This window comes from Schistocerca cancellata, unplaced genomic scaffold (genome assembly GCF_023864275.1).
Source record: "Schistocerca cancellata isolate TAMUIC-IGC-003103 unplaced genomic scaffold, iqSchCanc2.1 HiC_scaffold_1169, whole genome shotgun sequence".
Lineage (NCBI taxonomy): Eukaryota > Metazoa > Arthropoda > Insecta > Orthoptera > Acrididae > Schistocerca > Schistocerca cancellata.
The window spans coordinates 177,179-196,148 of record NW_026047168.1 but is presented as its reverse complement, the minus strand read 5'-3'; the positions used below and the strand labels follow the sequence as shown (position 1 = coordinate 196,148).

Genomic DNA, 18,970 nt, shown 5'->3' with positions numbered 1-18,970 from the left:
CCGGGCGTGGGAAGCGAGAACGCTACCGCACGACCACGAGATGCGGGCAAATTTCCTTCCTTTGGCATTTGATTTCTCATGACGGGATCCGTATCGACCAGGAGCGGACCATCAGTCTTACAAATTTTCCCCTGCCCACCAGTAAGAAGGGCGTCGCAAGTTTCATTGGGATGGCCAATTATTTCAGGAAGTTTGTTCCGAATTTCGCACAGCTCGTTGCCCCACTTAACAACTTACGCAAGAAAGTGGTGAGCTTCATTTGGGGAGAGAGGCAACAAGCCGCCTTTGACGCCCTGAAAATTGCCCTCACCAACCCCCCCCCCCCCCCCAGTCTTGGCCATCCCTGACTTCAATCACCGTTTCATTGTCCAGTCAAGCACTGGCATTGCTGCCGCCCTCCTGCAGAAAATTGAAGGGGATAGACGTCCTGTTGCCTTCACCTCTAGGTGTCTGTCCGAGGTCGAACTGAAGTACTCCGTGTACGAATATAAAGCTCTTGCTGTTTTGTTCGCCCTGGAGAAGTTTAAGTTCTATCTCGAGCATAGGACCGAGCGTGGTGGCGCAGTGGTTAGCACACTGGACTCGCATTCGGGAGGACGACGGTTCAATCTCGTCTCCGGCCATCCTGATTTAGGTTTTCCGTGATTTCCCTAAATCGCTTCAGGCAAATGCCGGGATGGTTCCTTTCACAGGGCACGGCCGATTTCCTTCCCCATCCTTCCCTCACCCGAGCTTGCGCTCCGTCTCTAATGACCTCGTTGTCGACGGGACGTTAAACACTACTCTCCTCCTCCTCCTCCTCCTCCTCGAGCATAGGGAGTTCGACTTCGAGACAGATAACCAGGAATTAAGCCGGGTATTAGTCAGGCCCAGAGAAACCGGGTGTATTCCTAGGTGGGTGTTATGCATATCAGCCTTTCCTTTTAAGGTTCACCATATTAAATGGGCCGAGAACCAGATCGCGGATGTGCTGACCCGCATGTTTCAGGAGAAAGGGGAACATCTTAAAAAGGAAACCTGCCAGAACGCTATCCTCGTTGGAACTGTCCTGTCCGAGATCGCTGAACTATTTGTTAACCTCAAAGAGCAACAGTCGCAGGATCACATATTGGGGCCCATTAGGCAGGCCGTGTTGAACTGGGAGGAGGTCCACAGTCATACCTTACAGAGAGGAGTCCTATGTTAGCGGTTCAGCAGGTCCAATCAGGATAGGATTTGCTTGCCCCAGATCTTTGTTCAGCCCACCTTAAGTATTTTCATACTTCACTCCTAGGAGGACATTTAGGGGTGGCCAAAAAGGTGCCAGCATGTCACCTAGGCCGCGATGTATAAGGATGTCCGTCGATTAGTTAGGCAATGTGAGGCCTGTAAAATCGGGAAAGCGGGAGATAACATTCGTCAGGAATTATTGCAATCCGACCAAGAGTTTACCCCTATGGATAAGGTGTTCACTGATCACGTGGGACCCTTACCCAGGACCAAGAATGGGAACCGCTATATTTTGGTCATCGTGGATACCTTTAGCCACTTCACGTGGCTCCTCCCCAGCAGGGAGATTAGGACGCGTAGCACCATTAACCATCTTACTATAGTTTTCATCCTCTTTGGTCCCCCTAAGAACCTGAAAGCGACAATGCACCCGGATTTATTTCAAAAAGGTTTTGCAAGTTCTTCTTCAATAATGCCATCAAACATGTTACCACCGCACCTTAATATCCCCAGCCTTCGTTTGCTGAGCATGTTAACTGGGACCTAAAGGTATCCTTAATTATTTATCATGCTAACGTGCAGAACAAGTGGCATTCGTCATTGCCAAGGTTCAATCTTGCTTTTAACACTGCTCAGCATGAGGCTACTTGCGCGACCCTCACCTTCCTCATGCTTCCTTATCCAATTAATACTCCCCTATCCAATCTGTGGAATATCGAGGTGTAAGCAAACTACATTACACAGAATGATGCATACAATGAATTTAAGTTCAGTGTAGAAGTTGAAACAAATTTAAGTATCCATTAATCGACATATAGTCCTTCCTAATTTATCTAAATATCTCATTTTACTGATTGCAAAACCATTGAAGATCATAATGACCTAAAAACCTTATTATTACACTTGTACTATGAAAATAAAAGAAGATGTACAATATAAGAACCTCCTTGATCAAAAAGCCAGTCAGTGTTTTAGAACTCAGAGAAATTCTCTAAAATTTATTCTTTGGCTCCTAAAATACTGTTAGTGTGTAGTTTAATAATACACAAAATCTCAGTCTCTTGTAGTAAGTTCATACCTACACATTTACCAATTTTGTGTATTAATTTCAAGCTATTTTCCTTATTACCTATAGTGTGTCCACAGGATTTTAGATGTGCTCCTAAGGTAGAGGAACTGGAATGACTGGAATGATCATGAAATCATGTGACAGTGTAGTGGGCGGTGCTGGGATCACTCATGAAAAAATTACTGTAGTAGTTGGTGTTAGTGCTGCATCCTTTTTAGATTGAAGTCAGCTGATAGGTATACATGCTTAAAGGAAGAACCTCTAAGGGCTCACCCTCAGATGACATCATGTATCCCAGTAGAGAAGGAATTAGCATACCTCATCAAAATATAAGAGGTATTAGAGATAAAGGTAGTGAACTGCTTATAGATGCTGACTCTGAAGTTATTGGTATATCGGAACACCACTTAAATAATTTGACAATTCAGAGGCTTCCTTTACCAGGACACAGATTAGCTCGCTGTTTTTCAAGGAGTTCCTTGTGGGGTGGAGGAGTGGCTATGTACGCAAAAACAGTATTCCATTTGAGTCCACAGACGTATCACGGCACTGCACCGAACAGATATTTGAATGTTGTGCAGGGGCCGTTGAATTTAGTGAAACTAAACTCCTAATTGTTGTTGTTTATAGGTCCCCTAACTCTGACTTCAGAGCATTTCTGCTCAAGGGAGAGAGGGTTCTTGATACACTTTGTAGGAAGTACCAGAAATTAGTTACATGTGGTGACTTCAGTACAAATTTTGTATATAATGGTGTAAGAAAAAGAATGTTGGTAGATCTCCTAAATTCATATGATCTGTTTTAGACTGTGTTTTTTTTTCAACTAGGGTACAGTGGAACAGTAGCACAGCCATAGACAGCATTTTAATTCATTCTTCATTCCTAGATGGGCATTCTGTTAGCAAAAGGGTGAATGGCCTTTCAGACAATGATGCACAAATTTTAACACTAAAGGCTTTTATACTCAAATAAATGTCACGTGTAGGAAAGTTAATCCAACAGCAATAGAGAGTTTTTCAACCTTGTCAAGGAACAAGGGTGACAGATTGATTATAGTGCCTATAACATAGATGATAAATGTAATTTTTTCCTTCACACATTTCTCATGCTCTCTGAGAGTTGCTTTCCATTAGAACATTCTAAATGGGGCACTAGCAGTAATAGGCAGCCTGGGTACCTGACTAGTGCGATAAGGATATCATGTAGAACAAAATGGGAATTATATCAGAATGGTGGAAGTAGTCATGATCAAGGTACTGTAGCCCATTAAAAACAATATTGTAAGATGCTTAAAAATGTTATTAGAAGACAAAGAGTATGTGGTATGCAAATAGAATTGCTAATTCATAGGATAAATTTAAAACCATATGGCTAGTTGTGAAGGAAGTGTCTGGTCAGCAGCTCGAAGTCAACGATATAAAGTCAGTTCGTAGTCAAATAATCCTGTTACTGTTAAATTAGATACATGCACAGTATTTAACAATTACTTCCTGAGCATTGCTGGTGAATTACATAAAAATTTAGTTTCTACAGGGAGTCATATAGCTCTCTTGGCAAATGCCTTTCCGAGATTGATGTCTGAAATACTCGTTTGTGATATTGACAAGGGTGAGATTGAGTCAATGATTAAATCACTGAAGGCTAAGGACTCTCATGGATATGACGGAGTGCCTATCAGAATATGAAAGTACTGTGCTGCACATGTTAGCCCTTTATTTAGCCATATTTGTAATTTTTCCTTTAGGAATGGTCAGTTTCCTGAACGGTTAAAGTACTCAGTAGTAAAGCTGCTTTATAAAAAGGAAGAAAGGCATGGTGTAGACTATTTTAGAGCTATTTCTGTGCCATCAGTGTTTGCTAAAATTAGTGAAAAGGCTGTGTATGTAAGGATAATTGATCATCTTGTATCACACGATTTTCTATCAAATCTGCAGTTCGGCTTTAGAAGTCGTTTAACAACTGAAAATTCTATATTCTCTTTTTTCTGTAAGGTACTGGATGGGTTACACAAAAGGTTTCGGACGTTAGGCATATTTTTTGATTTAAGTAATGCATTTGATTGTGTTGATCACAAAATATTGCTCCAGAAGTTGGACAATTACGGAATACAGGGAGTAGCCAACAATTGGTTCACCTCTTACTTTAGCAACAGACAGCAAAAGATCATTATTCACAATGTTGAGAATGGCTGCGATGTGGTGTCTGAGTGGGGTACATTCAAATGGGTGGTGCCCCAGGGATCAGTGTGTAACGCCAGAAATGCATATCCTCCTATTTCCATCTATTGTACTATTATTTTTTTTCCTTGCTTTGTTACCTCAAGATATGACATTTCTGTCTCTTTGTATATTGTAATTGTTTTACTGTTTGTATATATATATTTATACATTTATGTCGATGTATAGTTGGTTGTTTTGTAAATATTATTTGTATTTTACGCTGGGTCTTACCTAGGGAAAACTGCTATCGAACGATTACATCGATAGGTCGTGTGAAGAATCAAAGTGTGTAGGATCTTTGGTAGTGTGAACTCTGCCGCGTGGAGCGCGGGCTGAGAGGGAAGGAGTCCGGCGGGGGTAGCGAGTGGAGCAGGTGTGTTGTGTGACGCTCCCGCGAGTTGCCGCGCTTTCGGGGTTTGGCAGCATGTAATTGCGCTCGACTTGCGATGATAGTTTCTGATATGGTGTCGCGGACGGGAAACATTAACTAGCGCACATCAAGAGCCCGTTTCGTCTGGTGACCGTGTCGAGAAGAAGGCGCGCCAACATCCAGCTTCTGCAACAGCGACGGCCGACAATGAGTGACTGTCGCCACCTCCTCGATCGACGGCTTCAAACCTTCAATCAACCATCAAGGAAGACTGGAAGCAAGTAAAGTTTTAGAACTGTATGGCAGACCTCAGCTTTCCAAACTGTACCATTTTCGTAACTATAACAACAGCAACTTAGCATGAACCTTTGTTGCTCATTGTCCCAATTGCATTACCAAGCAGGGTCCCTTCCTTTCCCGAAATGAACCCGAGTGTCGTTGAAATTTAAACGCCAGCACTAAAGTAATATAGCTAATTCTATTTCACTGCTTTAATTTCAAAGTTCAGTTAGCTGGCTACAATATTCAGATTACACAAGCACAAATTAAGAGTGCGAGTTTTGTTATCGTATTTTAGCTTACCTGTGACTGCAGCTCAGCTTGGTACGTACTAAATTTTACTATTGTTAATTGTTCAGAATCATTTAATTCAAGTTCAAAGTTAAATCTCTTATTTCCAAATTGCGTAGATTCAAGTAGTTTTTTTGAAATGATTGTTGAGGTAGTCCAAGACTAACCGTATTTTACTGAATTTCGATGTGCTTCAGAAAGAAAGCTCACTATTAACTTCAGTCACTAAATTAACTTTCGATTTTCCGGTTTTATTAATTCTTTGCTAAATTAAGTCAGGGTGTAGCGAAATTTATTACTTCTGACAAACTTTCAGTTTTCACACTACACGTGTCAACCTTCAGTTGCCACGCTTCTAGTGCTAATTATATGTGTAATAACCTTTCTTTTTCAGTAACTATAGTAATTGTCCTTAGGACTGGCGACCGTGATTTCCCCCAAATCTCAAATACCTAAATACCGCTAGTTAATTGTTAACGTAACGGCTGCACATTTACTTTCTTCATTAACTTTACCCCTTTTCAAAATTAATTTCCACCAGTTTCATTAGCACATTTCCTTTCATTTAGATGTAACCCTTTCCTCCCTCTTTACCGACAGCTTAACTTCGGTGACGATTGCTTTTCCAAAACTCCCATTAGGTACACGCGGTTTCATCTTTCACTGTCATTAAGGTCGGTAAGTGAGGGGGAGGTTACAAGTGTTGGGGCCACTCCTGTTCCTTATTTATATAAATGATATGCCTCCTAGTATTATAGGTAACTCTAAAATATTTCTATTTGCTGATGACACTAGCTTGATAGTAAAGGATGTTGTGTCCAACATTGGCTCGGTTTCAAATAGTGCAGTTCATGACATAAGTTCATGGCTTGTAGAAAATAAACTAACGCTAAATCACAGTAACTCAGATTTTACAGTTTCTAACACACAATTCAACAAAACATGACGTTTTCATTTCACAGAATGAGCATACGATTAGTAAAACTGAACTGTTGACATTGTCATGGAAAGCCCATGTTCAGGAACTTGTTCAAAGACTTGATGCTGCAATTTTTACTATTCGAATGGTATATGAAGTGAGTGTTCGTTCGAGAAGAAAATTAGTCTACTTTGCTTATTGCGCATGGTATTGTATTTTGGGGTTTTTCTTTCCATCCTCAATGGATATTTTGGGCTCAGAAACGGGCGCATCACGCAATAGGTGGTGTAAGTTCACGAACCTCTTGTCGACCCCTGTTCATGAGTCTGGGTATTCTGACATTGATTATCAATATAATCTCATTCCCAAGAAAAAGCAGCTTTCACTCAATTAATACTCTGTAGAAATCAAACCAGCATTTTGATCGGACTTCCTTAGCTCTTCTGCAGAAAAGTGTGCACTATACTGCCGCATCCATTTCCAGTAAGCTACCACTCGAATTCGAAAATCTTAGCAGTAATCCACGCGCTTTCAAAACGAAACTAAAGTTTCCTCATGACTTATTCCTTCTATTCTATCGAAGAGTTCCTCGAAAAATTAAGGTTATTCTTTTTGTATTGTTGATTATGTAGTAATTTCATGTACTGACACATTCCATGACCTTGGAGATTTGCTCCTCAATTTGGTCCTTCGGAACTTGACGTGTAAATAAAAAATGAATAAATAAGTAAAAATAAAATTTCATTCGCGAATATATGTATTGTGACAGCGCAGTTAAAATGCCTATCTGCTTAAAGAGGTATCCAAACGACATTCATGGGTAAACACATCGCTTTTTTGCAGTCAGCACTTTCTTTTTAAGTGATGAATTTCCACAGAACATTGTAGTGTAAGACATTATTGAGTGAAAATATGCAAAATATGTCAGGAGGTTGATATGTTGGTGTCCAAAATTAGCAATTATATGAAGAGTGAAAGTAGCTGAAATCAAGTTCTCCTCAACATGTACACCGAAAAATACAGAATATTTCGCTCTATTTTCTCACTCATGTTCATACGCTACATCAGTTGGTATGATTCTAATCGCTGTACGGGACTGAATGTCGTGTGTTTTTCCAAAATTCAGGGAAAGTCCATTTTCAGAGAACCACCTTAAAATCCTCTGAAAAATACAATTTACCAACTCTTGCGTTGCTTTCTTTCTAATGGGATTTATTATGACACTAGTATCGTGTACAGACGTACCAGATTTGCTTATTGGTTGTTAACTGGAAGGTCATTCACATGTACAAGAAATAAGGGTGGACACGAAATTGAAAACTGTGTGACTCCATCTATGATTTTTTTTCCCTCTACTCACTAAAATTTTCTAGCTTTCCGACATCGTCTGAACTATTCAGCACAACTTTTGCATTCTGTTTCTTAAATATAATTCAGATCAGCTGTGCATAAAGCCAGTAATTCCAGAAAACGAGTTTTTCTAAGGGAGTAACATGATCTATACAATCAAATGCCTTGGAAAGAAATACCACCTGGCGATATATTATTATTTAAGGTTTGTAATGTATGATGAGGGAATGTATAAATAGGCAACCCTCCTGGATTCGAAAGTGTAACATGCTAAGTAAATTGTTTCCAGTTTAGTAAGCGAGTACTCTTGAGTACACTAGTTTTTCGAAAATTTTGCAAAAACGATGTCAGTAACGAAATTTGATGATAATTCTTTAAGTCTGTCTTATCACCTTTCTTATGAAGAGGTTTAACATTTGCATGTTCTAATTTGCCTGTGTGTGTATGTGTGTGTGTGTGTGTGTGTGTGTGTGTGTGTGTGTGTGTGAGTGTATCTTGTGGACGCCTTTATCAGCGTCCTTAGACTCATTAAAACAAGCGAATGTGGATAACATCTCTAAACCTGTTGCACACAGTGAGGAGGAAGTCTACAAAAGGACGCTCGTGCGCTCACTTCCACCTCACTCGCACTGAGCCACATAATCACCCTATCTCACATGGTTGAAGACAACTGAGAAAAGGTGGAGGGTGCTACACCTGGTAATGAAACAGATGTAAAACCATATAAGAGCCTATAGAAAAAGTGAAATGTAACTGACTGATTACTTACAAAAACACATAGCTGAGACAGTCACCCTGTTAACACATTAAAAACGTCTCCCTAAACTTTTCGGAATCGAGTAGGACACACTACAAAACCTTAAAGGCCACATCAAATTTGGTTGAACGTCACTTAATATAAAGGGCGTATCTGCCGGCAAATCTGCCGTTGCCCTCTTGTCCGAAAATACAACACAGTCTAGTAAAATGTGGCGCACAGAGATGAGAACAGCACAAGCACCACACGTTGTGCTGAAGGGGGAGGGGGGGGCCTCTCGCCAGAGAATGAATCCTTTCGTCCGAGTCGGAGGCCTGTGGCGTACCTGGAGACCAGTCAGGAGAACGTCATCCCATCTTCGTGGGCGACAAGGATAACACCGTGGCCGCGTTGTGGACTGCGCTAGACGCAGTTTATTATCGATCACTTCCAGCCACTCTTACTCCCATTCACACATGACACTGTACCACGATAACGAGGTGACAGCATGCAGGGGTATAGTACACTAAAGTAAGTGAGAATCACTACACAATCCCTTGGCTGCTACATCTACATCTACATCATACTCCGCAAGCGGAGTGGTGTGTGGCGGAGAGTACTTTTTGTACCACTAGCTGAGCCCTCCAACCCTTCCACTCGCGAAGAGCGCGTGGGAAGAATGATTGTCGGTAGACCTCTGCATTGACTCTAATTTCTCGAATTTTCTCTTCGAGGTCATTACGCGAGACGTATGTGGGAGGAGGTAATATGTTGTCCGACTCTTCCCAGGAAGTGCTCTATGGAAATGTCAATAGTAAATCTCTCCGAGATGTACAATACCTCTCTTGTAACGTCTGCCAGTGGAGTTTGTTGAGCATCTCCGTAACGCCCCTGTGCGAATTAAAAGATACCGTGAAGTAACATGTCACTTTTAGTTGGATCTTACCTTCCCTTCTACCAGTCCTATCCTGTAGCGATCTCTTATAGATGAACAATCATCAAGAAACGGTCGAACATGTGCCTTATAAGCCACTTCCTTCGTGGATGAGTTACATTTCTTTAAGATTCTTTCTATGAAACTGAATATGGCAGCTGCATTTCCCACGATTTATTTTATGTGGTCATTCCATCTAAGGTCGTCCTGGATAGTTACTCCTAGGCATTTTACGGCAGATACTGTTTCCATGGTCCCATGGTACCCAGCAAAAAGACACTTTATTCGTTTTCTCTTATAAAGATTGTTACGTTGGGTCGCAGCAAGGAATGCATGGTTTTTGCAGACTTTCAGTTTCATACCTAATGCAGAATGTGGTCTGTAAGGAGAACGTAGCAGAAAGGTGTTGCATATGTTGAAGCGATCTCACGTAGGAAGTGCGCCCTCTGTTTAGTGTTAATGTTTGTGTGCCTGCGACTGTGTATGTATACATTCTAATCTTTTCCGAATCTTGACAATTTTTGCCTCTTTGTGAATTTTCTTTGTTTCATTACTATATGTCCGTTGGAAAGCATTCACATGGGTTAATATTAGAGTTTGTTAGCCCTCCGCCATTACCCTTTGTCTATTCAAATGTGTCCCGTGTAAAATGTTAATTGTTCGCGGCTGCGTGGTTTAATGTTGCTAAAATTTGACCACGGTACGTTGAAACTGTGTCTCCGCCAACGACATGGGCACACGAGTTAACTGTGAAGCTTACTTTCCTGTGGCCCCCTGCCTCTGCCCTAGAGTTTACTTATTGCTCTGATTTTGGAATATTGAACATATCCTGTGCGGATTATTCAATTGTATTTTTAGTTTGTGATTTCATGTTAAGCGTATAAGCGTGTATGTGTGGTACTCGTTGAGGCCGTTTCTCCAAACCGAGGTTCAGTTTTGAATGTAACCGTGATATTCAGATTTACTCTTTTATCTAATCATTTCTCAACACGGCGGAAGAAACCTGCTAGCTTCGTTGCATGTTGGTGTTGGTGCCGTCCTTGATGTTTTCTGAGTGAATGTGGGTCTCAATGCGAGTATTAAGCCTTTCCCGACTCCCTCTAATAACGACTGCGATTCTACATTAAGAGATTCTGTTGTGAATTGTGTAGCGTTTCACAAGCAGTTGTTCGTAGTCACCAGGCAACAGCAGTTATATAGATGTCTTATATCAATGTCTTAAGAAATAAATAATTTTGTTTCAAGTCTTATCCACTGTACCGATGTTACGTCTCCTTTACCTACGCCATTGACCTTGTAGCTTCCTTGTTAGCCCATCCATACGTTTTCCATGCGCACAGGTCCAATAATTAGTGTTCCCTTTTTACTTACAACAAATTCTTTAGAATAGATCTTGTTTTCAGGAGTGTTGCTGCAAGCTGCTCTTGTTATTTATTTATTTTATTTATTGTTCCGTGGGACCAAATTAAGGAGAAGTCTCCATGGTAATGGAACGAGTCAATACATGAAATTATAACACGATATTAGAAACACATAAAATGAAATATTCAGGTGCCAAATCGTAAATTTAAACAAAGAAAATCAACACTGTAACACTGGAATTTGCTTAATTTTTTAGCTCTTCCAGGAGCTCCTCGACAGAATAGAAGGAGTGAGCCATGAGGAAACTCTTCAGTTTAGACTTAAAAGAGTTTGGGCTTCTGCTAAGATTTTTGAGTTCTTGTGGTAGCTTATTGAAAATGGATGCAGCAGAATACTGCATTCCTTTCTGCACAAGAGTCAAGCAAGTGCATGCCACATGCAGATTGGATTTTTGCCTAGTATTAACCGAGTGAAAGCTGCCAACTCTTGGGAATAGGCTAATATTGCTAACAACAAACGACATTAAAGAAAATATATACTGTGAGGGCAATGTCAGAATTCCCAGACTATTGAATAGGGGTCGACAAGAGGTTCTCGAACTTACACCACATATAGCTCGAACAGCCCGTTTTTGAGCCAAAAATACCCTTTTTGAATCAGAAGAATTACCCCAAAAAATAATACCATACGACATAAGCGTATGAAAATATGCGAAGTAGACTACTTTTCGTGTTGAAATGTCACTTATTTCAGATACTGTTCTAATGGTCTAATGGTAAATAAAGCAGCATTTAGTTTCCGAACAAGATCCCGAACATGGGCTTTCCACAACAGCTTACTATCTATCCGAACGCCTAGGAACTTGAACTGTTCCTTCTCGCTTATAATATGCCCATTCTGTCTGATCAAAATATCGGTTCTTGTTGAATTGTGAGTTAGAAACTTCAAAAACTGAGTCTTACTGTGATTTAGCATCAAATTATTTTCCACAAGCCACAAACTTATTTCATGAATTGCATTATTTGATACTGTTCAATATTACACACAAGATCCTTCACTATAAAAATGGTGTCATCAGCAAACAGAAATATTTTTGAATCACCTGTAATACTAGAAGGCATATCATTTATATAAATAAGAAACAGCAGTGGCCCCAGCACCGACCCTTGGGGAACGCCCCACTTAACAGTGCCCCATTGGGACTGAACATCACTACCACTCTCAATATTGCGGAGAATTACCTTCTGCTTTCTGTTCTTAAAGTTAGAGGCGAACCAATTGTGAGCTACTACCCTTACTCCATAATGGTCCAACTTCTGCAGTAATATTTTGTGGTCAATACAGTCAAAAGCCTTCGTTAAATCAAAGAAAACACCTTGCGTTCGCAACCTTTTATTTAATCCGTCCAAAACCTCACAGAGAAAAGAGAGTATAGCATTTTCAGTTGTTAAACCATTTCTAAAACCAAACTGAACATTTGACAGCAAATTATGTGAATTTAAATGCTTGTGTATACAACCTTCTCGATAACTTTAGCAAACACTGATGGCATAGAAATAGGTCTGTAATTGACAACATTATCCCTGTCTCTCTTTTTATAAAGTGGCTTCATTACCGAGTACTTTAATCGGTCAGGAAACCGCCCACTCCTAAAGGAAAAGTTACAGATATGGCTAAGTACTGGGCTAACATACATAGAACAATACTTCAGTATTCTGCTAGATACCCCGTCATATCCATGAGAGTTCTTGGTCTTTAGTGATTTAATTATTAACTCAATCTCCCTCTTGTCAGTATCATGGAGGAGCATTTCAGGTGACAGTCTCGGAACACTTTTTTCTAAGAGCGCTATATGATTCCCTGTTGGGACTAGGTTTCTATTTAGTTCACCTGCTATATTCAGAAAGTGATTATTAAATACTGTACATATATGCTACTTATCAGTAACACGGACATTCCCACTATGCACTGATTCTATATCCTCGACCTGTCTCTGCAGACCAGCCACTTCCTTTACGACTGACCATATGGTTTCAATTTTATCCTGAGACTTAGCTATTCTATCTGCATACCACATACTTTTTGCCTTCCTAATAACATTTTTAAGCACCTTACAATACTGTTTGTAATGGGCTGCTGCATTTAGATTTTGACTGTTTCTAACGTTTTGATATAATTGCCACTTTGTTCTATAAGATATTTTTATCCCTCTAGTCAGCCACCCAGGCTGCCTGCTTGTGCTAGTACCCTGTTTTGAACGTTCTAACGGAAAGCAACTTTCAAAGAACACGAGAAAAGTATTGAAAAAAGCATTATATTTATCGTCTACTGTATCAGCACTATAAACATTTTGTCACTCTTGTTCCTTGATAAGGTTTACAAAGGTCTCTACAGCAACTGGATCAGCTTTACTAAACAGCTGATGACTATATTTAAAACGTGTTGCAGCACAAAAATCTTTTAGAGTTAAAATTTGTGCATCATGATCTGAAAGGCCATTCACCTTTTTGCTAACAGAATGCCCTTCTAGTAATGAGGAATGAACAAAAATGTTGTCTATGGTTGTTCTACTGTTCCCTTGCACTCTCGTTGGAAAGAATACGGTTTGCATAATATTATATGAATTAAGGAGGTCTACCAGCATCCTCTTCCTTGCACAAACACTTATACAATTAATATTGAAGTCACCACAAATAATTAACTTTTTGTATTTCCTATAAAGTGAACCAAGAACGTCCTCTAGCTTTAGCAAAAATGTTGTGAAATTGGAGTCTGGGGATCTATAAACAACAACAGTTAGAAGTTTAGCTCCGTTAAATTTAACCACACCTGCACAACATTCAAACTCCTTTTCAGTGCAGTACTTTGAAACATCAATTGACTCAAATGGGATGCCGTTTTTCACATACATGGCTACTCCCCCACACCGCAAAGAGCTCCTCGAAAAGCTGCCAGCCAACCTGTATCCTGGTAAAGGAAGCCTCTGAATTATCTCCTTATTTAAGAAACGTTCAGATATACCAATAATTTCAGAGTCAACATCTATAAGCAGTTCACTAACTTTATCTCTAATACTTTGTATATTTTGATGAAATATACTAATTCCCTCATTACTCGGATACCTAAGCTTTGTCAAAAGTGGTTCCTTTGTTAGAGAGACTTCCCTTAAGCAGGAATACCTATCAGCTGACTTCAATCTAAAAAAGGTGCAGCTCTAACACCCACTACTGCAGGAATTTTCCCATGAGTGATCCCACCAACCCCACCTATGCTATCACCTACAAGCTTTGCCAACCTCCCCTTCCCATACCTGTTGAGATGCAGGCCATGTCTAGTGAAACCCGTCCTGCTGATAGACTCCACCGACACCACTGAAATGTGACCCATGCTTTCTGTCATCAGCGCACCCCCAAGTCTCATGTTATTACGCCTGACGGCTGTATCAAGATGAGGCCGGTCTTGACGCTGAAACAGTTCCACGAAATGCACATTCATGTTGCCAGTCTGAGTGTCTATCTTTTCCAGGTCACCATCTATGTCATACTCCCCATCCCTATCAATACTATTACCAGCCCCACCCACAATCACTACCTGATCCTCTTTAGTAAAATCCCTACATAACCCCCCTATGTTAACAGTCACCTGAGCCAATCCTGCATTAGGCTTCACAATGCTGGTGACCTGGTACTCACTCCTCAGCACTTACTGCAACTGCTGGCCTACACCTCTGCCATGGGAACTACCTAACAGCAGAACCTTCTTCTTCCTCTTCGACTTTGCAACTGTTCTAGCCACCGTAACTACTGAGGTCTGCTGCGTACTTCCTACATCTACAGCTACTAGAGATTCCAGTTGGTCATATCTATTGTAAACACCAATAGTAAAACTATCTGAAAATCTTCTTCTCCTAGCAGATCTCTTGCCAACAGCCAGCTCCCATTCCCCAACCCCCTTCTCCCTCCTCATCCTATCTAGCTCCTCCTGTGCGTTTTTCAACTGCACCTGAAGGGCACAGATCTTACGCTCCTGCTCTTCTATCAACTTACTCTTGCTACATAACTTGCAGTTCCAGGAGAGGATCTCACCAGAATGCCCACTGGCTTCCCCACTGCATTCCCCCCAGTGAAAATACTTCGGACAAGTCTCACACCGCAATCCACTACTCACGAACCTACGGCAAATCCCACACTTCTACTCATGGTAAAATTTTACTTTTTCTAAGTTCCGCTACTACAATAAGAAGATGTTAAAAACCTGACTACAATAAACACAAACTTACTCTACAAGGGAAGTAACTACTATTATTAACAGTATTAATAAACAACAAATGTGAATAAAACAAAAGACTAATACAGAGAGAGAATCAAACGTCTAATGACACAGTAACGAATCTGAAAACAATTCCCAAAAGGTTCTTCTGAAATTATTTCATCAGAGAACACAAAAAACTCCGGTTGAAGACTACTGAAGTTCCTAAATAAACCACTATACACAAACAATTAATTAGTACTTAGCTTTCGAAGCGCCGCTACAGCTGCAACTGGTCAGCGCGGAATGTAAACACAGGTAAGAGGTTACGTTGCTCGATACGAAACACAAATATCGAGTCACAACACAAGAAAGGCAGAGGTGAATGAAGAAACCACTAATAAGTCACTTATATAGTAAATATTATCACAAAAACCGTTAAAATATGTATCTGAAACCTAAAAATATATGAAAAACTTAGAGAGCGATCTCACACGCAGTCACTCGCTTATGACGTCACACCAAGTGTTCATACACTTTTTACTGTATTTTAATATTTGTTTCATGTGAACAATCCCTGGATCATATTAATAATTACATCCCATTTTTACGAGTGACATTACAATGAATGTTCTTTTATAAATTTTTTTCTTATCACTAAATTAAATAATTTTCCAACTCTGTCGAACATCTTACTTGTCGTGTGGCTAGAGTTAGTGGCGACCCGATCTTTTACTTTGATTTTAATGTCAGATAGCATTTCCATTTGCGTGTGGCTCTTTTAGCCATCTGGATATAGCTCAGGGCTCCCCTCATATCATAAACACCACTTAAGTCAACGTCACTTACACATGGCGATTTCCTTTACCTACGCCACTTACAATGTTAATCTCGGAAGACAGCGAAAGTAAATAGTGTACAGAGCAAACTGAAGAAGAGGAAAAGGGGATCAAGTGTACAATTAATGGAAGTGGCCTCAAGTGGCGTACGCACCCCAGCACAGAGCAGGAGCCGGCCAGGTGGTCTGCGATGAGGCACCACTGCTGGACGGAGAACTCGTCTGCCGCCCCCTCAGAGAACTCGCGGACCTGCTCCAGAGCGCCGGCGCAGCCCCTCTCCCTCTCCTCCGCGGGGCTCTGCAGCTGCAGCAGGCGCGCCACGGCCGGAGCCGCCGCCGACAGCCGCTCCACGTTCTCGCACGTCGCCTCCAGCTTGTAAGCTCCTGCGGAATGTTTCCCCGTCACCTACAGGTCTGCACACTGACTGCTCAGACAAGCTGTTGTTGTTTCTGTCTGCATCGACACTACTAACCAATGAAATGTCGACAACGTGAAAATGGCAATGAGGCCGGACAGGGGAGAGGCACCGTGTCGTATCCTTACAGACGAGTCCCCGTCGTGAGTACAGCATCGGAGTGGATAACTGCCAGCGTGGAGGCTCCGAGGAAAAAAGCTTCCCAGGTGTCACTCGTCACTGTCACGCCGCCATTGTGTGGGGTGCCCTTTGGTGCACAGTACGGAGCCGGTCATTTGACAGCAGCTGCTGCACTGTCGGTGGTACCCTACCTTCGAGATCTCAGGGACGTTATCCTTTAACACGATAACACAAGACCACACGTCACCCCAGCTGCCCTCAGTACAGACGGTTTCCATTGTTGCCATGGCGATAACGTTCTCTAAAATTCCCATCTGTTCAAGGTACTTCGACTTCTCGACTCGGTACGCAGCAAATATAAGACACTCTCGGACAGATAATCTGTAAAGTCACTGCAGTCACTGACTCGGAGAGCACGGATGGTCGGACGAGCAGTCCACGAGCAAAACCACGTAAAGCCGTAACACGGGTTCCATAAGTTCTGAACTTCAGCCTAGCTCAAACTAAATTCTTCCAGAGCAGCCTGGAATGTACTCGTCTAGCCTCAGAGAGTGTATTTTCAGTAAAAAAGATGCACTTATTGTTAAACGATTTGTTGGCGAGCTGGAGAATGTGAGCTGGACAACTAGATATATGGACACACCCACCTAAGACTTTGCAGAGCACTACAGGAGGGAGACGTTAGTGCGATGCTTCGTGGCAGACATCAGGCACGACATGGGCAGTTTTACGTGGAGCTCACAGAGGTGACCCGAGACTTCTCCTCAGCACAGACAGCCAGTGGGGGGTTGCTGCGGACGTCAGAGGTCCAGTCCAGCCGGAGCCACAGACGGCGACTTCACACCTGCCTCCAGACGTTCTCCATTCTCATCTCCTTGAGCGACACGTATTTAGACTCTCCCATCATAGTCTGGCTGAGAATTTTTGTCTTTGACTTACAATAACTACATCCTGTAAAGAAAGAATTCTTATTAATATAAGGGACATATCATTATTTTCTTGTTTTAATCACGTGCTGATGTATTTCGCCTGTAATTATCGCCATGGTTACGCCTGGTACATCGTGTGCTAGGTAAAAAACGTGCTGCCGTGCACTGTTTTGCATGCGTGTGTGATGGTCCTCTTAATACAGTTTGTTGATCTGCACTTGTCTGAGAACATGCAACACTTTTGGAGCTGAAAATAAGTTACTGTGACAGCTAACTACTAAACGTTTTCCAATTGTTCAAAAATAATCCCACTGAGTTTGTCCACCGGTACGGTACTGTGGCTGACACATCAGTACAAGCCGGAAATGAAGCAGCAGTCAAAGCACAGAGAGCAGTGAGTCGAACCCTACTAAGAACGAAGTGTCTACTTTCGTCTGCCGGAGGGTTTACGACCAGAGATTTCTGGCTTACAAAAGCAGTTTTCTCCGATGACTCCCTTACAAAGAATAAAACACTAACTGGCAAGTGTGACTCAAGTCATCTTGACCAGAGGCATCGAAAATGGGACAAGTCCAAGACTGTAGCATTAAGCAAAAAGGAAGGAGATGTGATATCTCTGAAAAAAGAGACAAGCTCTTAGCCCGTCAGAAGTGAATTTGGAGCTGTACTGATGCACTGGACAAATCCGTTGCACCGAGGGAGCTAAGATGTAGTTAGTACGGCCGTAAGTTAGTACCGTAAGCAGATATTTAAATAGTTTAGGATGACGTCCCTTGGAGTCGGAAGCAATATCATGCAGCAAACTGATAAAGAGGGCTCTCTTATAGAACTACTGGTAGCCATCAATATTAACCAAAAAATCGGAGTGCCATCAAATTGTAATTATGCACTGAAAACTTTACAATAATACACATCTGACACAGCTACAGCCTGGAACCGCGCGACCGCTACGGTCGCAGGTTCGAATCCTGCCTCGGGAATGGGTGTGTGTGATGTCCTTAGGTTAGTTAGGCTTAAGTAGTTCTAAGTTCTAGGGGACTGATGACCTCAGAAGTTAAGTCCCATAACGCTCAGAGCTATTTGAACCATTTTTGAACATCTGACACAAATAAACACACTTAACTTATAAATTGAAAATCTTTATGCTCGTAACCAACACAGAAATCTCGGGTAAAATGTGTGTAAGGGCCGACAGTGTCACTCGGTGCGCTCTGTGGGCTGCTGTGTGATTTAGCATTACTTCCTGCCTCGGTCGTGTACTCTCGGTAGAGTCCGTCCCAGTTATTGGTTTAGCAACTAGACGTTTACTGGATTCGAATAATTACTTTCCCTGTTATTTTCTATAAAAATGTTTATTTTTAATTATTCACATATGGGCCCAACAGGACCATGCTAGGTACACTCAACCAATGTCGCTTTTGATGGTTGGCTTTGTGTCCAAATTTATTTCATCCTTTCAGAATGAAGTCTCTTTCTTTCATCAGACTAGTAGTAGAGCAACGTATGTGTCGCCCCACATTCCATTGTTGCCAGATGTATCCAAGATGTTGACGACGACATCATCAAAGATGACGTCATGTAGACTTGGCAACAGGGCATGATGTCATCCAAGATGACAGCTGTGACGTCATAGACAGCCCCCCTCCCCCAAAGATGATGTCACCTCAAAGTAGGTCTCGGC

At 41.6% G+C, this 18,970-nt stretch overlaps 1 protein-coding gene across 1 annotated transcript in view; it reads right to left on the bottom strand.

Annotated features, from left to right (window-relative positions):
* LOC126160953 (uncharacterized) overlaps nucleotides 1-18,970 on the bottom strand; it is a 229,435-nt gene that overhangs the window by 168,261 nt on the left and 42,204 nt on the right. Inside the window, exon 2 of the mRNA XM_049916944.1 lies at nucleotides 15,980-16,208. Within this exon, the coding sequence (XP_049772901.1) occupies nucleotides 15,980-16,208 (229 nt within the window). The remainder of the gene's footprint in view (nucleotides 1-15,979; nucleotides 16,209-18,970) is intronic.